Here is a 24,574-nt window from a genome sequence, read left to right on the forward strand (position 1 = left end):
CTGATCTTGGTAATGATGCCTACTTCTCAATGACATGCTAAAGCAGGGAAATAGTATTCCCAGGGTTTATGCAACTTTCATGAACAGTATATCTTAATTCCTCTCTCTAAACATATTTTTTAAACTATTTACAATTTTTACTGACTATGAATGTTACATTCTCTTTCTTGTAAGATTATAAGATTAAAATCTTAAGATTTTTTAAACCTTAATTCCTCTCTCTAAACATATTTTCTTGATTATTTATAATTTTTACCGACTGTGAATGTTATATTCTCTTTCTATAGAGAAGGCCTTTTTTCTTTTCTGGGTTGATTATACTGTGGACTCTGTCTCTACACTACTGAACTTGCTGGGCCAGGAACACTGAATTTCTGTGGCTGGATTATGCAGACAGTAGTGTCCCAAAGGACAGATCAAACCTAAGTGTTATTATCTGAATCATTATGTGCAAAAGGAATAAAGAAATCATGAGTCAAACATCTTGCAGCTCCTTTCTTCTACCTGCCAAACTCCATGTGCAACAGGACAATACCTACATGTCTATCTGACCTAACTACCCAGTGGGTAATTTGGGCCTCCAGTGCCCTTTGCTCTTTGATAGAACCAAAGGTGGGGGGCAAAATCTCTGCTAAGCTTTTGAGAAGGATTAAAGAAAAGAACAAAGAAGCTCCCTATTTGGATAATGATTTTTTAAGGGAACCAGGACTGTTAATTAAATGTTCACCTTTTCCAGAGTTCATAGAAAACTTCTTGGTTTGTTACAGTTCTGTAAAGAGACTCATGGCCAGAGTATTGGACAACTGAAATATATGTGCATGGGTATTTTTTAAAATGACACCTGAGATCTCAAGCTTGCCTCCAACCACTAAGTGGCAAATTTTATTTCTCACTCCTTGTATACATATCTAACACTCAAGATGGAACTGAAAAATACCCACAACTACAGAATGTGGTTGCTCACAGCAGCTGAAGCAAACAATCCATCCCCTCACAGTCCTGCAGCATTAAGAACTGCAGCAAACCCCACCATGGTCTCCTGACAGGCAAAGAGCTGCCAAGGCAGGACAAACACTCTGTGAAGCCAAAAGGCCCAACAGGACTCCAGTTTGTGGGGACTGGCTGGGCTGCACCACCTGAACACAGGTGTCATGAAATCCTGGTGGCAATAAAGGCAAGGAATCTTGTTAGTCAATGCTGTAGTGATGTTAGATGTCTCAGTTTTACCAGAGGTAAAATTAATTAACCAATATCATGTCTGTGTCTGCTGGCTGGTAGGAGGCAACACAAATAATTTATTATTGCAATGGTTTCCAGGGTCCGTGGGGTGTGCTGTAAGCAGCTTTCTTGCTAGAAACTCTGTTAATTGTGTGTATTAGAGAAAAAAAGAAAAAGGTGGTTCCGACCTGTCATGCCTCAGTGCCCTCATATCAACATACACTGTGGTGGGATCTGGTCCAGATGTTCCCTGCAAACAACAACATCAGCTAATCAGAACCTGAGGGCTGGGAGGAGAAAAGAGTTTTACCCCCCAAATAACCAAACATTCATTTCAGTGCTAATTATGCTAATCAAATGACAAGTTATATTTAAGGTATTCATCCATCAAAGCTCAGCTTTACAGAATCAGAACAAGCACTGGAAAAATACCTACCATCAGGTACTTGTTACCTTGGAGCTCAGAAAAACATCAAGCAGTCAGACTACTTAACCAACACATGTCAACAGAGGTTTTATTTGCTACAAAAGGCCAAGTAATCAGCACATGGATACATACAAAAAATGTTAAACACGTTTTGCCATATAAAGGAAGGCGGAAATTGCTGAGGAGACACAGTTTAATGGCAGAAGCACATGGTCAGGAACGTGAAGCATGGTTTACTGAGTCTTCTATACATGCAACAGAGAATATACTTGAAGCTAAAGATAGTAAAGGTAGCACGCATGACATGAACCAATCTGGACTGAAGGTCTGTTGAGCAATTATTCTGATCCTTTTCAGTCTTCCACTGCATAATTTAAACCCTTGCTTTATGTCACAATATTTAGTTACTTGAAAAGAGGCAGACTAATTTTAGTTTCCTTTCATGCAGAGATGATGCAGTCTTTAGGCCTTTCCACCCACAGCTTTTCTGCAGTTTTGCAGCCTGCTATGATCTGCCCTTATCCAAAACTTCAAACTCATCACCACCGAACATCATGTGAATTCTCAATGCTCCAGGCTAGGGCTCTCCTCTCTGCTGCAGACCTCATGCTATTGCTAAACATAAAGCTAGAAGAAAAGCACAACTTCATTCTGGAACGCTGGCACGTTGGAAATTTTCTCTTCAGCAGAGGAATTCTCCTAAACCTGGTGGACTCCAGATGCACAAACTCCTTTAGCAGTTATTTAGGGGTCTACTACTTAAACCAGCAGGCAGCATGAACTCCTAGTGATTTCTGTCCCATTTGGGACGCACTGTAGAATATAATTCTTCACATTAGCAATGTCTAGGGCTAAATTTTACATTTCTGCAATGCTGGCTGATTGTTCCACAATTTTTTGAGCGCTAAAAGTTGCAACCCAGACCCACAAATAGCTAATTTTTGTATTTCTGGGGGAGAAGTGTTACCACTACCAGTTGATACTTACTGAGGAGGTACTGATCATCACCCACCACCAGAGGAGAACAGAGTAATAGAGCTGCACATGCATGTTAGCCTCTTTAGCTTGTTATGCACAATACAAGGTACAAAATCCTCTCTAGCTATTAACGACACGATTTTCAGTCTACTGGTAAACTCAGCAGTGTAACAGACTAGTGCTGAGTGGAGAACTTATTTGAAATATATGCAATGTTGAAAAGAAAAAAACAAAACCAAGGAAAAATTGGTTATCTTTAAAAATAAAACTAAAGCTGATTTGTATTTGTAAAATAATGGAAACAGTCAAGTTTGAAAATCAAAGACAATCACTATGGTATTTATTATTTTCAGCATGAATGAAATAGTTACAATGGACATCTGATATTTGATGAAACCTGCATCCAGATAAAGCTATAGTGGACTTATTTATAATTTTATAGAAGGATCTGAAAATCCCCAAATCTCCAGACTCAATTTCTAGTCTGTCCCACTGTTGGAAGCTGATAGGTGGGTATTGAGGGAACATGAAAATCCCCTACCTGCTCGGCCAGCTTCCCCAGCCTGTGAGGCTATAGCAGCAGGAATAGCAGGGATGAGGGAGAGAAGGAAAGAAGGTAACACAAGACAAAAATAATAATAAAAAATGGGAATGAAGGGTGGGAGAAACAAAAGAGGAGAATGCAAAAAGCAGGGAGTAAAATAAAAAGAAAAACAATGTCAAATACAGGAATTTTACAAATTAACCATTATACCATTAAAGGTTAAAAAAAGTAAAAAATGAGGTGTCAACATTTTAGTAGAGCAACAGAAGAGACAGCTGTAGACTGCTAACCTTGGACAAACAGATTTAAATGGTTTTAGGACACTACAGACAATGTTGTTAGTGGAAAACACATGTCTAGCATACTGATTTTTTTGTTATTGCTGTTTTTGGTTTTGAAGTCATTAAACATTATGGCCCTCCTATTTTGATGCACTTTATTCCATTGAGAATTCTAGGTCTGCCATTTTGCTATTAACAGAAGTTTGTAAGTGTTGTCCTCTGGAAATCAAAAGTATGCTCTCTTTTTGGAAAAAAAAATAAATTAGTATACAACAGAGAAAGATACTTACACCTTCTTGCATACAGATTAACCTGATCCTAAAGTGAAATGAAATCAAGGCTTGGTGCATAATCTAACTACTAGAAGATCATAAATAAATGGAGCAACTTCAGAGCCCAAGAAGTCTTCATTCCTATTAGCTATGGTAAACAGTGTAATACATATAAAAACCAGTAAAATTTAAAGTTGATAAAACCCATCAGCTGTCCAGCATGACTGATAACTCAGCAAAGAGACAGAAAATCCTCGGTGGTGACTGGTCCCAAGGCACTACCATCACGTGGAGCATCCAACACCAGATGGATGCTGTGGGATTTGCCCCAGGACTTGTGAAAACAAACAGCTCTGAAAGCCCTGGCATCCCACATTCCTCTCACCAGACTCCTGAATGCCAGCAGAGCTAAAGACTGCAGGAAGCTGCCACAGCAGCACCTTAAGACAGGTCTATTTTGGATGCAAAGGAAGATGAAACATTTAACAAAAATAGGATGGATCTGCTTATTGCACTGATGCCCCAAAATGGTATTACTAATAATCCAGGCTGAACACTGCAGTGTAACTGCAAGAAAGCAGAGAATTACTGAAATCCAGCAGTTATATAATTCATTGCCTGTGACTATACTGCAGGTGCAGAAAGGACTTTGAGAGTACCAGAATCTCATATGGCTTTTAACTATGCTTGAGAAATAGCAGCTGAATTATCAGCAACGTCCTTCTGTGGCCAGTTGCAGCTGAAATACTCTGAGAAGTATTTCAAAGGAAGCAATCTAAGCCAAGACCAGAATGACTGACTCAATTTGTCTGTGCACATTTATTTTGAGAGACAGAGATAGAGAGCATCTGTTATGCTGGTAACAGGGGAAAAACAACACAACTTCTGGAGTATCTGATATTTACTTAGGATATGCCTGGTATTGCTCAAGAAAACCAAATGGGACATAAAGAATTTTCTGTCTGAAAATGGGTATATCATAAGTCACATCTCTTGGATTAAATAAATCTCTGCCCGTGCACCGGCTGCCACTGTTGAACCATCCGAGCAAATCTGAGCAATATGCCAGGCTTTTATTCTCTGAATGTCAAAACTGCTTGAAGTGGTACTTCTTCTAGTACCAGAGGTACTGCTTGAAGTATCACCCCAACTGGTGGTACTGCTTGAAGTACCTCAGTGGTACTGCTTGAAGTATCACCCCAACTGGTGGCACTGCTTGAAGCACCTCAGTGGTACTGCTTGCAGTACCACCCCAACAAGTCAGCTGTAGGGCTGCCCACATGCCGGGACTCAGTGCACACCCAATTTCCACTCAAGTCAAAGGCCAAGCTGCATGCTCTCCTCTTCTTCCCTCTCCAAAGATAAAAACCAGGAACTAGCCTGTCAGAAATCCTAAGGATTTAAAAATAACTGTTTTTCTGGGTTTTATTTAACTGCCTAAGGATGTGACCTCAGTGTTTACTCCCAGTCTGCTTCTGTTCCAGCGATGCTCAGAAAGGAGATTTTGGTGAGCACTTGGCAATGTCACCCACGCAAGCACAGCGGCTGGAGCTGTGAAAAGAACTTCATGGCATGACTCATAGCAAAGGTGGGAAAACAGAATCTGAGGGAGCTCACCCAGAGCTGCAGTACATTGCTAAGTGTGAATCATACCTCTGACACAGTGCACAGTCTCCCGGGGCACTCTCTGCAGACCTAGCCTTTATTACTTTTCATATGGAAGATCTCCAGAGAGTGTGATCTGTCACTAAGTAAAAAGAACATATTAACTTTATGCCCTAAACTGAGTAACAAAGATTTCTTTGCTAGACAGTGAGGAAAGGGTCCATTTCATGTAACTTCAGCCATTAAAGAAGAAAGTTTGCTGCATAAGGTAGGAAGGATCTCCTGATGGTGATGGATCCCATCCCCAGTGGGGGCCTGAGATGTCTCTTGAAGTATTTCTGTGATTCCACTGACTATTGATGGATATGGGATAACTCACTTAACCTTGCAGTCTCACTCAGAGGAGATAGAAAATAAGCAAGATGAATCCTGCTCTCCTTAGCTTGGACAGATTTGTTAGTACATTTTCAGGGTTAACTAAGGAAAATTAACAACTTCTAGAAGTTTTCCCTCAACTGAAACTGAGTAGCAGGTTGAATAAAATGAAAATATTTATTCCAAGTGTTTAAATGGAAATCAGCTAAAATCCTAGAGAACCATCTGTGCTGTTGTAAGAAACCAGCTACTTTTCATATCTATTTTTCTCTCTCTCTTGAGAATGCTAAGATGCTAGTTAATGAGAATTAAAATATGCTAGATTCAATCTTTTCATCTCACTAATCCCTGGACCATTATCTGTGACTATACAGCCATAAAAGGTCAGATATTAATAGCATTTAAGTGCCTAAAGATGGAGGAAATTATTTATCTTCAAAAGCACATCTCTAGAAATCTAGTCTGCAATGACTACATCAAAGGAAACATACTAAATTTGCTCTCAGTTTGAAAGGAAATGAATACAAATGACAATGCTTTAGTCTGTCAGTGATCACAACCTGGAAATTAAGATAATTTGGTAGACTAAGATTCTTTTGTACCAAAGAGATTATCACAATGATTTTTTTTCAAGGAAATCTTTAATGAAATGTTAAATTCTGCTATACACACACAGACACACAGATTCACACACACAGACATACACCCACATGGACATACAAAACTTCCTCCTCTTCTTTTTGGAGAGGGGAACTGTAAAAGCTTTCTGGAAGAATCAGGATACCTTTCCCTTTAAACATTTGAATCTTGGATTTGTCCACAAAATTGGAGATCAAGAAAGTATCAAAGATAATATCCAAGTTGTATTAGAGGTAGCCCACAGAGAAGAAACCTGGATAAGGGTCAGCAGCTGAATCCTGGGCCATGTTTAGTAAGGTGAGTAGTAGATACATATTTTAGAAGCACTGCAGACCAGGCTGGATCACCATTATCCCTGTGGAAGTTGGTGTTCCAGGAACCACGTGCTGATCTCATAGATGACATAACTTGGAAGAAAAAAGCAGAGGCAGATGCTATTGACTCAGATATCTTGAGAAGTAATTTTATGCAGTGTGAACAATCCAGAAATCATAAACCATTTCTGGAACATATTGGAGACAATACCAATTGCAGGAATACTGTAGATAAGGGATTAAAATTTAATTTGTTCCTCAGCTGAGAAAAGAGAATAGCCCACAAGCTATTCTGGAATGCCACTAGCCATAAAGTTCCAGACAATTTGGAAAGAGCATTCAATCTAATTCAGTATCCAGTCCCTGGCAATGTCTACTGCCAGATGCTTCAAAACATGTAAGCCTCTATCTTTACAGTCTCCACCAAAATAACATGTTTTGTGGTGATGCTTGCAAGCAAAACCTTTAGTAATTTTTTGAGCATCTTTAAAACTTGCCAAAAAAGCCTCAGCTCAAATGCTTCAAAAACAATTCTGCTTGGGAAGATAATGTTGCTACATATAGCCTGTCCTGAAGTGGCTTTTCTCCATTCCAGCCACACCACTCTTTAGGCAGTGTTTGGCTTTTAGTTTGTCCTATGGACGAGATGCCAAATCTGAGTAGAACTCAACAAAGCCTGACATTAAGCTCCACAATCAGCCAGGCTGTTTAACCAGCTCACTCAAGGCTCTCATTCTGTGCTGTTCCTAAATCCATGGGCACTGTCATTGGCAATATTCCTTCAGAGATCTAGCCACTTTTCCAGTTTGATTCAACAACTCTTTCAAGAATTTCTGTAAAGAACCATCTAAGAAGCAATCTTCAGCTAAGGAGTTAACACAATCAAAAGGCAGATATCAGTCAAGCCATAATCCAGCCTAACTCCATGCTGATTAAGCCTTCCAGTTTCTCTGAGTGTAGCCAGCTTCCCTGCATGTTTGCAGTGGGTTGACCCAGTCAGCAGCTCAGGACTCACCCAGCTCCTGGTGGGACAGGGAGAGCAAAGGAAGAGCAAAAGTGAGAAAATCCACAGGTCAAGATGAAAGATGAAGACAGTTTAAGGAGAGAAGGAAAGAGAAGAACCCAAGTGATTCAAAAGCAATCACTCATCACCCCCCTTGAGCAGAACAATGCCCAGGCAGACTCTGAGCTGCTTTGGAAGACCAACCACCCTTTTTCTTTAATGCTGAGCATGACATTATGGGATATCCCAGGTCAGCTGGGGACAGCTTTCTTGGCTGTGTCCCTTCCCAGCTTTTTTCTCCTCCAGCCTGCTCGCTGAGGCAGTGGGGTGATGGGGCAGGGGACACAGACAGAAATGGAGACAGCCCTGATGCTGTGCAGGACTGGTCAGCACAAGCCACTGGTGTGCTCCCAACACTGTTCAGTCACAAATTGAACACAGCTCCACACAGGCTGCTATGAAAAACATTAAATCCCAGGCAGAACAAGCACAGTGTTACTTCCAACAGGCCACACTTTGATATTGCACCTGGCTTACTGCTCCTTAGTGTTATTCCATGATTTTATCATTTGTCCTGAATTAAGGACTTATAAGTGAAGCAACCACCACGAACCATCCAGAGATTGATGCATATCTAAAATGGGGATTTTCATTAGTGGCAAGCAAAATTCTGCAGCTAAAAATGTGCCCTTGTAACCTAAAGCATCCTTCATGTCTGGTCTCCCCAAGGACCAGAGGCCAGAGAAGTTGAGTTGTCTTTCAGAGCAGCTCCACCACAGCTGCTGGGAGAGCTGACAGGCCCCATCCTATCTGTTTCCAACTAAGGTATGTCATCTCTTCCCTGATTCCCCTCCTTTCTAAAACTTTTTTATTCCTGGAGAATATTTATGGTAGCAATTACAGAATGGCAAACGAACAACTCCACCTCTGGGCAACAGAATGACTTTTAATCCTGCTCAGCTTTGCCTTGTCATATGCTTGACAGTAATAACTGAAGGCACCCTGGGCTGTAGGGATCCTCTGCTGCAGTCAGAGAGAAAGCAAGCAGTACTGGACCTGTGCACACCTCCTGTATTCATATCCTGGTAACACTGGAAAGGGCAAGAGGCTAAAGCAGGCACAGACACACTGCTCTGTGCTGAACCCATAACCTCAATTTGTCAGGTTTTTTTGGATTAAAAAATATTTACATTTATAATCAGAAAAGGAATAGCAGATTCTTATTTGCAGTGTCACTGAGAAGATTGGCTCTGACTTCCCCACTGAAGCAGGTACCCATGTGACCTTCATGAGAAATCCTTCACATAAACCAGGGGCAGCTGCCAGGATGGACACACAGAGTACAGGCAAGTCCTACTGAGGACACAGTGACTTTGAAGAGGTTAGAGACATGGCACATGACCAAATGGACATGGAACTTCCCAGCCAGAGCAGCTGCCAATGCAGAAGATGATTCTTTTAGTATTTAAAAGGTTATTAAATTTGAAAACATATTACACCTGAGTAGGACACCTATGGTATTATTACAGGAATAATATGTGCAACTCTGAAACCAGATTTGAAGGACAGAAAGAGATCAAGAGTCACAAAAATGAGGCAGAGATCAGGAAAGAATGTATTAAGATTCTAATCCATTTATCAAAATTAAGATGTGTATTAGATGCATGACAGAAATTAAATTCTTATTCTAGAATAAAAAAATGTCTGGATTTAATGCCAGATTAATTTAAACTCGAAATAAGGTGAAATTAATTAAAAATGGAACATCCTAAACAAAGGCAAGTTAACTTTCATCACATGAAGTCCTAAAAGATAAAATACTATACTCTAGATCAACCTAAAACTATTTGCTTGCTGCTGTTATCACTGGTTGAAAAAACTAGATGCTATTCAGAAATTCAGACCAGATAGCTACAGTGCTCCACCAGTTATTAAAATCATGACTCAGTAAAGATTCCTGGAGAATGCATGTGACATCCTGTATGATCCTTGGGACTTTTCTTCTGATTAGAGGATCAAAACAGAAGAGATACAGCAAAATAATTTTTCTTGCGTGCAAAAAATATCTGTCTAGTTAAACAAGTAATGGTTGGAAGTATTTTATGAACAGAAGGAATCCTTTTTGTAACACACTGAAGTAAACACTTGGAAACTGTCACTTACATGACACCATTACCTACTGGCTCTGGAGAACAGAGTACATGTTCTGTCACTCTCAGGTGCTTTTCTCAATTCTTGTATTCATGGGAGAATAAATGCTATGATTGCAACATGAGAGGGATGAATTGTTGACAAAGTAACAGAAATTTACTACCTGTGTATGCAAGAACATTAAGTACTACATGCACTTCTTAGCATGGTCTACGACCAAACAGCAAAAGGAAATACAATGAACGCTTCTTACTGAAAACCATTTCCTTAAAACAACTTTGAGCTTAAGGAGTGAAAAATCTTACCTGCAAACATATTGCCAGGTTAACTCTACAGCCAAGTGATGTGCTGACAGCCCGTGGATGGAGGCCCAGGTCTTTAAATAACTTTGAAAATGACTGAGTAAGAGCTATCCGAGGTCGTTCTTCAGCCACCACCACGCACGTCCGTACACGTGAGAGGTCCAGTCCCCTTGCCTAAAAAGAAGTCAAAATGTAACAAAGGCCACAAATGGGCAGGTTTAATGCAAACCAGAAGTTCTTAAGTGCATTACGCAGGTAATATGATTCCAGAGGAAAGCAGAACAGAGGCTAAGGTATCATCACCGTTTCCATTTTTCCTGGAGGCCGGATGGCCAGATGACACTCTAATAGCTGAAGAAGCACACACTTGCTTGTCATCTCAACATTAGCACATAGGAAATGATGGGTATGCTAATTCTGAAGGGAGGGAATGCTATTTCCCCAAATTAATTCAGACAACAGCGAATAACAGAAAACAGGAAGCAATGTCTAGACTTGGAAAAACTGATTAGGAAATTATTAAGAGAGGATGGTAAAGGTTGGAGTCATCATAAATATCAGCATCTCAAGATAAATTTATTTCAGTAGCACATGGGAAATTCCAGATGATTTCAGATATTTAACTGGCTACCTGGCTTTTAATTCTGGGCAGGGGAAGGAAGATATACCCTCCTCTCCATACAACAAGGATCATCTAGTTAAAACAACACAGTACTTTTAAGCATGTGATTATTTAACTACAGAGGTCAAAACCAAACTAGTAGTTCATATAACCAGGGTATTCATAAAACACACTATACAATGTAATACTCTTTGAGCCTCTTGGACATTTACACCTCTGTTTTCCAACACTTGCCTATCAACACAGGCTGCAACACACATCAGAAAGCTTAGGCAAATAAAAGCCTTTCCTTGATGTTTAACAGCCCTGTGATCTGAAGAATGACTAGTATTGATACGCAGCCTCTGGCAAGGAGTAACCTGGGTTCTGTGGAAGCTGCCTGTGCCCTTTGATGATTTCCTCCTCCCAGCAGACACTCAGCAGAGTGTTGAAGGCTCCCAAAGCCCACCAGCAGGCAGCAGGGTGGGCAGGGCAGCAGGAGCACTCACCTTCAGCGACTCTGTTTGCGAACCGAGTCCCTTAGTACAGAGCTCCATGACTGAATAGGAACAAAAAGTGTCCCTCACTTTGTACTGACTCACTGCAAGAAGCCACAGGGCAGGGTTGGTCTCCAGCTCTGAGGGAGGAATCAGAATAGACTGGTGTCCTGAATAAACGCTGCAAGACACAAGATTCATTAACACACACTAAACACCCGTGTCCACAGACAAACCAAGGGGGAGGTGAATACACAGTTTATCACAGCACTGGCTGGATCCTGCAAAGCCTTACAGTGCTTCACAGCTCCAGAAGTTTAATATAACATTTAACCCTGGCTTTCTGCTGTTCTTCCCGAGTCTGAGGACTGCAGGCAGAATGTGCTCCTAAACTACTAATTCACTCAAAATTCCAGTGGACTTTGCTCTTAGGACTGTACCAAAAAGAGCAAAATAGTTCAGTTGTTAATGGTGTGAATAGGCAGTGAAATAATATTTTAAAAAATTAAGTGTTGCTGACGAATACTTTGGATTGAGTAATTAGCATTTTAACAGACCTTGACTAAAAGACTACTTTATTACTTAATATGAAAGCCACCTGCCCCCTGCTAAAGCAAGCAAGAGGTCTGCAATAATTTTCAAGGGAGTAAATTTGGCCCTAATTTAACATCCCTTGTAGTTTTAAATTTCTTCTGTGAAAGTTTTATGAACTTTTGAAACTCAAATATACTACATCTCTTGTATACTGGATACCCACTGAGCATAAATATTGCAAAAATACACTTATCAGGGTCCCTGAGGGAAAAAATATGTCAGAGCTAATTTCTCTGGTACCTAAGAATCTCTCCAAGGGAAAGATATTCCCAATTTGATGACTTTATTTCCCATGGGTTCTATGTTGTTCACTCATCTCACACAGGCCCATTTACCATCAATTTTACAGTCCCCTCACATCTCAATTTGTGATTTGTAGATATTTCAAATTGGAATGGTGACAGCATAAAGCCTCCAAATCATAAAAGTTCTGAGAAAGGACCATAAAAGCCCCCAAGATTTATGATGCTTAAAAGAATTTCATTTGTGACTTGAAAACTTGAAATGCCAGCTTGGTAAAGTCAATGTTTTCAAATCCAAGTGTCTGAGGTAAGACATGAAATTTATTTTCAGGAATACGAGCATCTCTGTAACACTGGCACCTTTGCAATCCTTGCAGATGGGCTGCACACACACACACACAAAACACACTCACACACACACATTCCTTCCTTGGTGAGTGAGTGCCCCCACTTCCCCCAAACCCAGACGAGAGTGCTTTCAAAAGCTGGGCCATGTAGAACAAGGTTTGTGTGACCTGGATGTCTCTACTTGGTACCATAAAGGCAAAAGTGGTGAACAAGTCCAGCCACAACAGCAGTTAATAATCCAAATTGTTTAGGTCTCTGCTGGAGTATGAGCCTGAGGATGTCATGGAATATGTATGAACTACAGTTCAAGCAATTTCATTTATCACAGAGGAGAAATTTTATCTTTGACTGCTTGTCCCCATTGATGCCACTCTGGGTGATTGATGAGCAGGGGCTCACCATGGAGTGATGTGTTCTGGGATGGGGCTGACACAGTGGGCACAGCACAGGGTTGGCAAATGAACCATTACTCCTTCATGGAATCACAATAAAGCATCACTGAACCTTGAGCATGTGCTGCATAAACATGTGACAAGAGATCTTGGCAGCATTACCCATGCCTGAAAGGGGAATGCCCTGAGCTCAAGTGAAAGATCAAACCAGCCAGGGAGCAGTACTGATTTTTACTATAAATATTACCTCACTCTTTTACTCTTAGCAAATTCTATTCAGTTTTTCAGAGAAGCAAGACCAAAAGGCTGCTTAGGGCTCCACAAACAATCAAGGTATGCAATCTGTCTGGCAAATACATAATTCTTACCAACAGGAAGCTATAACCACTCAAGTAAAAACCTGGGATGGGCTCCAATCTGTACAAATATGGTATACAGAGATTCACCTTCAAACCCTTCACCCTGACCCTGAACTTCTCTAATTGATGCAACCAGTAGCAGGTGAAAAAATTATCTGCACGATAATAAACATGATGTTTATTATTGGGTGTCAAATGTGGGAGAACTATTACTCACAACCACATTAAGATCCCTAAAGTATCACTTATTCAACTGGGCAGACATACCAAAATCAAACACAAATCAAAAGAACAAGCTTTATCCCTGTACTGAAAAGTGTTTGCACAAACTCCACAGCAATATTGGAGAAGAAAGCTGCATTACTTTGGTAGGAAAATAGAAAATTGATTCCAAGCGTATTTTACCATTAAATCATTCAAAATAGCAGAATTTACACCAAAGACAAGTGTTTTTCCTCTCAGAAATACTAATGTGTGAGGGTGAACTCTTTACCTGTCTTGATCAGCTTATGGACAAGAAAGTGGTTTTGCTCCCAACCAACAGTCTTGCAGTAAAGCATGAGGATCTGGATGCAAAATAACCCATCTTCTTCAGACTGAGGGAAACAAATACTCTCATGATCAGGCTTAGACTAAAAAAATTGCTCCAATTAGACTGAAACAAATTAAGATGTTGCTTTCTGAGTATGCTTTCTGAGTTTTCTAATACCTCAGAAGTACTGTGGAGTTCAGGATCAAACTGCACAGCAGGAGGAAATATCTAGCAGGAAGAAAACTTTCTGTGCTGAAGAGCCTGACACGTGCTGCTCTTGAGTGCAATACACAAACCTACAGCCAGCTGATACCATGCCTGCAAACTTCACACCCAGCACAGGCTTTGCCTACTGAGCTGTGGTTTAATACTCCATGCATATCCTCTGATTTGCAAGAGCAGTTGGTGGAGCTACAAGAAGAACTACAAAGGCATAATTGTGGGGTGAATGTGCCAGTTCCACAGCTGAAGTGCTTTATGCAGCACCTGGTCACCGCGACATCGGCCATAATTTGGCTCAGCTCCCTGAATCAATCTCTGAAACATTACACACAATTTGTGCATCAGTCCAAGCCACAAAATGCTACACATCCCTGAAAATTCACAGATTTCTATTCCCCTGAGAAGCTGTCTATCACCCGTGTTTTGGTAGAGAAAAAGCTGAGGAAAAAATACCCTTGTACAGCTGGTTGAAACATGTCATACCATTCCAATGGGTTCAAATCACTGTAAGATGTTAGAGGGTCATGCTCAGCATGAATGCCAAACACCACACAGAGGACCACGTGCCTGAACAAGCTGCAGTTGTGCAAGGCTGCTTTGGAGGTGCTGGATGAAGCTTGATATGGTTCCAAACCTACAGGAAGTTCTGTCAGTGCTGCCTCCATGTAATTCTAGGAATGGCAGAGAAGCTTGGTGGGTTCATCCAGGTATGGAGTTCTAGATTTGGTAGAGTTAATCCTGAAACCACGGCACTGAACAAGGTGAGACAGTTCCATCTCACCTTGAAATAATGATATTTAAGATGGTTAAGCTGTCAGCTTGGCTATTCTCATATAAGAACCAACAAAATAATGGTGAACACTGGCAGCAGGAGGATGAATGGGATATCAGGAAAAACTCGGGAGTTTAAATATAAACTGTTGAACTTAAATTCCCCTTTCTGAGGTTGCAACAATATATGATACAATGGACTAGGTGCAAGATTTTACTTATGTAAATACTGGGAAGGAACTGTATCAAGATTGTCACAAAAGTATCCACCTCCTGATGCAGGTCTTTACAACAGGAGCAGACACGGTTCACCACCTTCTGACAATGACTTCTGGGATGCAGATGCAGAGTGAAATGCAGGGGTGGCTGAGGTGTGAGATCACCTTGTAGAAGTGCTGTCTTCCTTTAGGGGACTGCAGAGCAATCCAGGGAAAAAAGTATTCATGTGGTGGACAAAGCCTTGGACTTTGGCAGTAAGTGAAGAGCCCTGTCTGCCTGCACTAAGCAAGGGCTGCCCAAGGACAGGAACACTCCAGGTAAAGCACCAGGATGTATTTTGGTACAACAGCACCATCTGATCACAGCACTGCCTGCGCTGCTCCGGCAGCAAACGGAGATTCCTTCAAGGACCTCTTGGCACTCAACTGTTCCACTGAGTTGGAGCTTTAGCCCATATTGTGCTGAGGCAGGTCAGCAGTAAAAGCTGAGGTTTTATTATAGTTCCAAACATTTCAGCCGGTCAATAAATGCTGACAATGGCAAGTGCAATTTGCAATTGCATTCTGGCAGTTACTGACCCATCACTGCCCTTCCTCCTGTGTCCTTGTTGGGTGACATGAGCTGCTTCCCCACTTCAGGGGAGGAGGCAGGTGGGTACTGCTCCTCCTGAACCCTGTAGGTGTTTGCATCTGGCGTCTGCATTTCTACAGATGATATCTGGCACTTGGTGATGAGGGACAGGTATAGGAACTGGGTGTTTAGTAGAAGAGTCTTCACAATCTCCTGGACCAAGCTTGTAGGAAAGACAGTACAGGCTATAAAGGACAGTGTTTGGGAATATATCTCTCTTAGGCTTCAAAGGACTTGGGCCAAAATTAAATCTTCAGTTCTGGAGATCCAACATGAACTAAAAACAGGGACTTTGGGAGGAAAAGTAAAGGACTTCACACCACCTGCAGAGTCCAAAGATGACAGCAGGCACACAGTGCTCCAAGAGCATGACTGCACATGGTAAGCAGATAACCCATCAGTACCAGAGACAGCAAAAGGCCATTGCTCAGCCTTGAGCATCATTCTGGTTCCTTATCACCATCTCTCCTGCCCCACTCATACCCCATGTAAGGGCATGTCTCCAGAGGGGATGGGGTAAGTCTGCCAACTCACCTCAGAACTCACTTATCAAGGTGACTCGGGGTGTTCAGCTGCCCTTGAACTTTGCAGGCTTGAGGCAGGTTTAACAGTACTGATGTAATGTGGAAGGAAAGCAAATTGCCTCTTCCACAAATTGCCACTGGCTACAGACTCTCCAGGAAACTGGCACACAGCAGTGTGTGGGCAGACAACACACCTTCACACTCCTCCTGTGCCAGTTATGCACTGTGCAGAGCACATGACAGATGTTTATGTTCATATCCTTCACTTCCCATGTCAGAGTTATCCAGTTCTGATGTGGCATTTAGGCTTCTTTATGCAGTCTTGCCTTTAATTTGCTGCACATGGGTTGGAAATTGGGTGAAATGCTCATGCCTGCCAGTTATCTTCAAGTTAGCAAAAAAAAAAAACCTAACAATAATCAGTGATTCCTAACACAATAAACTTTCCTAAAATGTGATTCTCCTGTCAGTGCTGTTATCCCTTGCTTACTTCTTGCACAGTTCCACCTGTCTGGTTGCTAAGAAACCTTGCAGTCTTTCTGTAGCAGAAGCCACCTGGCAGCACCACTGTGGATTTTTGGCTTCATGCTATGGAGCAGAGGCAGCAGGAGCAGGATAGGAGAAGGTACCTTCCATGGAGAGCCTTCCCTGGACCATTTCATAGCAGTCTTGTTATTTATTGCATGGCTGCTGTGGACCAGAAAATTCTGCTCCTCTGGTCCAGTCTGAGTCTCACTGACTTACACTGTGACAGGCTCAGTTTCTGAGAATATATATAAAGTTTATAAAAAAATTATTAATGTACTTAATTTGAACTTCAGCAAGGACAATTCTGTCTCCTAGCAGTAAAAGTCAAACTGCAATTTGAGTTGGCTTAGCTGGGCTAAAGCAGGGGGAAAATTCTTATTCTATTGCATTACTCAGCAAATTAACTATCAGTTAAGTGAATCCTCACTAATGAACTGCAGAATGCTGGATTCTGCCCCACAGTGACAAGCTTTAAGACAGGGACATCTTAATTTCAGGAAGCATTTCTGAACAATGGGATTTAGAGTTCATTTTTTTTACATTTGAGGAATTACTTTTTCCTTTTAAAAAATGTAATACATTTTAAAATGTAACACAATGCAAGTCAGAATACTAGGATCACCTTCTCAGAATGGATAAATGAGATTATAAAAGAGAAAAACACAAAGATCATGTATTCTTTTATTGAATCATGAGTAAGAACTCATTAAAATTAGGAAGTTAGGGGTTTGCAAACTCACATGGGGCTGATGTCTGCTGCCACACCCAGACTTGCTGTTCAATGACAAAGGTTCCAAGGAAACCCTGCTGGAGCATGCAGCCAGTTTAGAGGGAGCAGTTCTTTTTAATGTATTGCTCTGCTTTGCAAGGTTTCTTTTCTTTATTATTTTATAACCTTTAGGCCATAAAATAATAAATTAAAAAAAAATAAAAAACTTTGCAAAACTATGCAATATATTCAAACTTACCAAAGGGCTGGCTCCATGCTCCAGCAGCTTTCCTAAGTAGCTTTGACCTCACAGAATGGGACATTCTGGGGCACCACAGTGGAGCAGGCCAGCACAACATCTAAGAACCTACAACGGGGATAAAAGGTTAGGTTTTCTTTCAATTTCTTAGTCAATGCCTCCTTTGGTCTAGTTAATAAAGGAATTTAAATGTACTTTTAACTGCACCCAGCACAGGAGGTTGCTCTTGCTTCCTGCTGGGCTCCTAAAACAAAGAGTTCCTATTTAAGTCTCAAAAGCCCCAAACTTATAAAAAATTGAAGATCAAACTTCATTTCCATATGCCATTAGAAATATTAATTTAGTAAGTGGGAGTGATGACAGACAATCATAAGTTTAGACTAGAAGTTTCTGAGTTAGAAAACTGGGTTGAAATGTTGGGCAGGATCCAGTTATGCTGAACCTCAAAGGGTAAAAGGCAAAGTCACAAAATTTTAGATTATGAGGAGTAAGAGCCTTATAAACTCCAGGATGTATTTTTTTTTATCACATCAAATAATACTCATTTCTAAAATAGTAATGAAATGGAAATTAGATTTGTAAGTGGAATTAATTAGGCTGTATCTGATGCCAGCTTTCTCCAAATGACAATTGCAATTCTTGCAGCCTCAAGTTTTTCTGATTTAATAGGAACAGGGGATCAGTGGCAAAGAAGAGATTGATGTGAAGGTTCATAAGACTCGAGTGCTGCTGGCCTGATCTCAGCTCCTTCAAATCCCTTGTCTCCTTTCTCTTCTTTGAAAATGGTATATAAAATTTTCTATTCCTTCTGTAAGCTGCAAATGAGCACGGACTCCGATTGCTTTCTCCCAGAGGCTTGCTGCCTTAATTCACTTGCCAGTCATAAACAACCTTCTCCTTCTGAAAGGCTGAGTACTATCAGTATTGGGAAGGACCTAAGGGCAGCAAATGCATATTTGTTGGAGAAATGGTTCTGGAAGAACAAAAAATTTGCATTCAGGAGAGTCTTGGGCATGACAAATTATTTGGGTTTTGGACAGGTCAACATTTATCTGTTTTATGGCTCCATCATGATGTTGCATAGAAGTTATTCCTGGATGCTCTCTGTTCCAGCACTATCCTATACAATGATACATTCCTTAGCTGAACTCTCCTATGGTGCTGCACAGACCTTCCCTGGCCTAACACATGCAGGAAACACTCAAGTCTTAATCAGAAATAGTCAACTGAATTTAAAGAAGCAACATTAAAAAAATTAAACTTAAAACAGAATGATTTAATTAAAACTTCAATATTTCTGAAGGGGGTTTTTTGCAGCCTCAACAGTTTTACATTTATGTTGGGTAAATAAAACACTGAAACCCCAAAATTTTTTCAAAACAAAGGGAACTCTAATCCCTATGTAAAATCCAAAACAGTATTAGGCAAGTATGGCTTAAATCAAGAAAAATGGATCAAAAATGAATAAGATAATACTGTTAATCTTTAGCCTGTTTAAGATATAATACAAATATTATAAAAGGGCAATAAACTGTGCCAATAGCCTACTTTTAAATAAACAATAATTGTTGAAAAGAAATTGTTGCAGTTGTTATCAAATAATATTTCCTTTAGGTATTTAGTAAATTGGTAGAAAGTTTATCCAAAGGATTTTTAATGCCATGGATTATCTTCATCTTAGCTAAAAAAATAGCAGTACTGTTAACACCAGAGAACTTTCTGTGGAGAGAGCAAAGATGTCAGACCACTGTGACTCTGAGATGCCTTCATCAAAATGGGCTCCATTAACACTCCCACAGTTCTTTTCCTTTCCCTATGCATCAACCCAGCTAACTTAAAGAAAAAAAAATCAATAGACCTGCTTTCAGTGCTGAACTGTAACTTCCCTGGAGTACAGAGACTGACAGAAATGTTATATTTCCAAATTTATGTTATATTTCCAAATGTATTAACCCAAAAAGCTGATTCACGTTTCACTAGAAATGTTTTGTTTTCTGTTAACTTCCCTACTGCCACATGAACACCTGCAAGAAAACACACTTCTGTGTCTCTGCAAAAATCACATCCTTAAAGTCCCACAAATGAGAGAGTCCCCTGAGATCTACTCCTGCTTTCAGATTAGAGAATGAAAAAGAGGACGTGAGGAAACCACTTCCTTAAGGTAATACTGGTAAAGCACTAAACTAAAACAGGCCAGGCTCTGCAGGGACAGCAGCAAAGCAGCAGGAGGTCCATGAGCAGCCCTGCTGATGCTCTGCACTTCCCAGCCCAAACACCTCCAGCCATGCCCTGCTCAAACAAACCACATCCTGCACACTGCAGCTTCCACACAGCTCCCAGCAATTCCAGCTGCCTGGGGCACTCCCAGAGGCACTGCTCGCTCCTCCCATCCTTTCATCGCTCACATCATCCATCCTGCTGTGCCACAGCACAGTGCAAACCTGTTTGAGAAAAGGCTGAGGAGAAGCCTCACCTGCAGAGGCACCAGAGGACAAACCCAAGTCCACAGTAGGGGTCCAAGCAGATGGCCACTTCCCGGGAGGGATAAAGCTCACACTGCAGCTTGATAGAACGACAAAAGGCACTAGTGGCTGCATGAGACATCTGAAAGACAATATCAAAGCAATGAAAATGATCAACTGTGTCATTGGAAGGCTCACTCCCAGACTGCACCAAGTGCTCACATCAATTACAGGATAAAAACACCAAATAAATATTGACTTTACGCTCAATGTAATTGACTTTATGCACACAGGTAATTTATATCTTAGAAAACATAATTTTCCTTCAAGAGGGCATCCACATAATTGTGAAAGGGGAGAGGTGACAGAATGAATGGTAAGTTTGAAGTGATTTAGGAAGAAAGCTGTGAGTGGTTTAAAGATATGCTCCAAGCTGTAAGCAAAGCTAATGATAAAATGCTATGCTTTCTAGAAGAATAAAGGAATGAATGACAGAATGAAACACTTAGCTGATCATCAGTAGCATATTTTAAAGTATGTATTTCTTAACAAAGTAAATGAAAAATGCCAAAGCACTTTTTAAATTGAAAGGGATTTTGCCAGCAAAGCAGTACTAAGGAGCTAAACATTCAGCAATAAAAATCCCCAATAAACTTAGTAAAGTTTCTGTAAATAAATATCTGTAAAATATCTTCATGTTATCCATCTCCTAGTTGAGAAACAGGCTCTTAAAATCTTGGTAAGGAAGCTTTCAAAGATAATACAAGCAGAAAGTAGAAATGAAAAACCTGATCCAAAGGAAATTATTCTGATTTTTTCCCTAGTTTTAGGATGCTTTCCACACTCACCCATCCTGACTTACAAGTTCTCATGACAATGGAAACAGGAAAATATCTTTAAATGTTTGTCTTCTCTATTAGTAACAAGAAAGACACCAGTGTTAGAAATACAGTCTGGAAAGGAGTTAACTCACCAAACCTTTGATCTCTGCCACGCAGGGAGCTGGTTGCTTTATATACTGCTCACTGAGAGTCAATGGAGGAAAACGGGCACTTGGAAGGTAAAATTTATTTGATCTTAAAGTAAACAGGGGAATAAATCTCCAGAAGTGAGTTTTTCTCCATTCCAATGGCAGCTATAACTGAGGCTGGATGTTTTCCAAGTGATGCAAAAGGACCAGCTCTGAATGGGTGTCTGTGTGGTGATCATCTGCAGCCTGAAAATTAATTCTACTCCAGCTGAAACCAGACCACTTTTGCACATGGGATTAAACAAACTCTATTGATATAGAACTGCTGTTCTGTGAATTTTTACACCATATTGCATGTAAGAATTGAAAATGTTGAGAGTAAATGCAAGTGGAATCTACTACTTTCAAAGTGATTACAAAACATTTATCAACTTTTCAGGAGCCACGGGAGTTATTTAGCCATTTCTTTTAATTTAGTACCACTGCATTATGAATATAAGCCTTGTGGCCTCTTTTGATCATTTTATAATTAATTAATCACTAGTGATGATGTAGTACATGGTAACTGTTTACATAAACCTGCTGAATCAGTGACCTGCAGGCTCTGTGACCCAGATATTAGAAGCTAATCAAGAATTCCTTGATAGATTTATCTGTATTTCCCTCTAGCCACACTAAGAAAGGCTCATCGACTTGTCCTGCCTTTGACTATCTTTGAAGTTTCCCAAATACTCACTTTGCATAGTTAGTAGCCATTTCTGCAAGTCTGATAAAGTGTAATTCAGACCTGATTTAATACAGATGACTGCATCTGAAACAATCATTTGAGGCTTTCTCTAGAGGAAATGAAGACTTATGTGACATTCACGCCTTTAAAAAAATAGATGTTTTAGATAAGTCAGATAAATTACACCCTAAAAGTCCCTGCCTCTCTCTGCTGGCTACTGAGGAGCCCAATGACTACTCCACATCTGTAGGCATTGTAGCCATTCAAAGTTACATGGAATAAATGCTGCAGGAGTGTCCAGTATGTGACCATCAGTCAAGTCAACCATTTAACCATCAGTCAGCCCCAGGCTGGTCACTTCAACAGCTCTCTGCTTCCATCTCTTCACCCAAAAACTGGGAAAATTATGTTTTCTTTGTTTATAAATTATGCTGACAGTTTCTGCAAATAGTTGGATGATACTAAGGAGCGTGAGGAATTCAGCACAGGCTCCAGGTATGATACATCAGCAGAGATTGCTAAAGTAATCATAATCCTTGGATATTCAACAAATAGGAGTAAGGAAGAGACAGGTAAGAATAACTGAGTGACTTTAGTGTGTCTTGATGAAACCAGTAGTGGGATACATAAGTTAGGTAAAACAGATTTGATGAATTGTGGCTAGAGGGTTGGAGAAAATGGCAGAATAGATTTCAAGAGCTCAAAATGGCTCATCTTAACAAACAAATCTATCAATGAATTTTTGCAGCTTACTCTAGTGCTATACTGGGTGAATATATCAAAGAAATCAGCAGGTCCCTTAATTGCAAGAAGAAGAGAATATTGAAAACCAATGGCCAGTAGCTGAGTTGCAATAAGAAGGGAGCAATGAATGGGCACTGGAACAAGCAGGAAAAGGATGACAGTCTCATTTCCTTCATAAAATGGAAATAACAGATGCCTAAGCTGAAAAATGCTTCAGGCAGACAAACTAGTGGTCTATGCACAGGAGTAATGGAATGAAAGTTTTAGCCTGAGGAGGAGGAGAGGGGCTAAACCCACCACACACAGTCCTGTATCAAGTAGAGAAGAACTAATTTTATGTCAATGAATTCAAACAATATCTGCATGGGAGGAAGTACTTCAATTCCTGCTTCCAAAAATCACAAGGAATCACAAATTAGGAGCAACCACCTGCCAGCCAGGCAGGATGGCAAGAAGGGCAGCTTTAAGCAGAAGTCCCTACCTTTACCCCTGCCAGCATGCCAGTGGTGGAGACACTGAAGTCAAGGTAAGCAAGCGTTTCAGGGTTAGAAGGTTTGTAGATCTGTGCAGGCCGCTTCTTTGGCAAATCATCTGGTGGAGACAGAGGCAGAAAACGTGTGTGTGTCACTGACCAGCCCAGTGACACAAGAGACAGAGCTCCCCTGGCCCCAGCACTCACCTGTGTCCAGGACTGGAGGCCATGTCCTGATGTCCACCGCTGCCGCCGCCTCCCGTGACCGTAGCAATTTACAAATTAATTGCGTGGTCATTAAGCAGGCAGAGCGGCTCACCTGGAAATTAAAAAAATAAATAAAACCACAATGGGATACTAATTAACTCCCCCATGAAAATGGGCAAAACCATGACTTCTTTTCTGCCAGAACAGGACATAGGTATATCAAGTTTATGTTTTCTGACTGGCAGGTGGGAAGATGCTCAAAAATGCAGTTTACAAAGAAGACAAAGTCATGTGAGTTTAATGACTTACATGAAAACTGCACTTTGAGAAGAGCATTGTAATGAGATTAAAGGCACCTTAACAGTGAGAATGTGACCTTTTCAACACATTATATCAGCTCTCACCCCAAAATGCCAGTAAAGAAGACTGACAATAACATATCTTGGTTCATAAACAATATTTTCAGATAAACCAAAACCTAGTCTGACATTTTATATTAATAATTTTACTATCTTAAGTCAATTTTATATTAGCCATGTATTTCCAATTCCTGTGCCAGTGATAAACCACTGGGAGCTCTTCTGATATTGGCAAAAGTAGCTCTAGAACAGAAATTGTGGAAGTGGCACTAAGAAAGGGAATGGTGAGCATACAGCAAATTCCATCTGCACTGAACTTTAAATGATAGACACTGAATTCTCCTTTTAGATTTGCTATTCTTAAAAGTTCATAGGTATCAACTACAGGAATATTTCTTTCTTAAAAAGAATAACTTCTTATTCTTATTAATAAAAATTAATATGCTTAAGGAATTCAGACAAATATGCATAAAACACTGAAATCACTGAAGACAAAACATAGGAAAAACTGGAAAGGCAACATTACTTTTCTTTTACTCAAACTTTGAAAATCTGTGCAAATGCTGCTGAGTGTATTTTTTTCTTTAAGGAAAATGAAACATTTCATGGCACACTAAATTTCCTGTGTTTAAACTAATAAAATCAGTAATCATATGTACATTAATTTTACCACTGAGCAGAACAGATCATCTTCTATTGACAGTGATCTCATGGAAGTCAATTTTTAGAACACCAGAAATTTGGACATTTTGAAATTTGGAGCAAACATCACTGAATCAAACTCTAATCTCTTAACACTCTAATTCCGTGACTGCCCTGTATAGGCTGTTTAAATACTTCAAGCTAAAAGTGAATACAAACAAAGCCACTGCAGCACCCTTTAATCCATTTTCATTGTCATGGCAAGGCAAATTAATTCTTACATCACTAATCTTAATCCATGAAAATCTTGATTTGGGACACTAAACCATAAACAAAAGGAATTTCAAGAGTTGGTGGTTCCCAGCCCCCCCAGGAATTACATAATTTGGACAATCAGAAGGTTCATTAAAATGCAGAATATCCATGCCTGGAGAATTCCACATCAGAGGTAAACA

General features: G+C 40.3%; 1 protein-coding gene across 6 annotated transcripts in view; it reads right to left on the reverse strand.

Annotated features, from left to right (window-relative positions):
• Positions 1–24,574, reverse strand: part of DIP2C (disco interacting protein 2 homolog C) — a 310,631-nt gene that overhangs the window by 27,303 nt on the left and 258,754 nt on the right. For 4 of the 6 annotated variants that reach the window (XM_077192803.1, XM_077192765.1, XM_077192933.1 and 1 more), the window contains 7 exons: positions 23,119–23,230; positions 22,921–23,030; positions 20,010–20,140; positions 11,220–11,388; positions 10,113–10,283; positions 3,165–3,194; positions 1,407–1,468 (listed from right to left, as the gene is read on the reverse strand). In XM_077192803.1, coding sequence (XP_077048918.1) covers positions 1,407–1,468; positions 3,165–3,194; positions 10,113–10,283; positions 11,220–11,388; positions 20,010–20,140; positions 22,921–23,030; positions 23,119–23,230 — 785 coding nt within the window. The remainder of the gene's footprint in view (positions 1–1,406; positions 1,469–3,164; positions 3,195–10,112; positions 10,284–11,219; positions 11,389–20,009; positions 20,141–22,920; positions 23,031–23,118; positions 23,231–24,574) is intronic. The other 2 variants (XM_077192869.1, XM_077193016.1) reach the window with 1 other exon arrangement.

Source organism: Agelaius phoeniceus, chromosome 1 (genome assembly GCF_051311805.1).
Source record: "Agelaius phoeniceus isolate bAgePho1 chromosome 1, bAgePho1.hap1, whole genome shotgun sequence".
Classification (NCBI taxonomy): Eukaryota; Metazoa; Chordata; class Aves; order Passeriformes; family Icteridae; genus Agelaius; species Agelaius phoeniceus.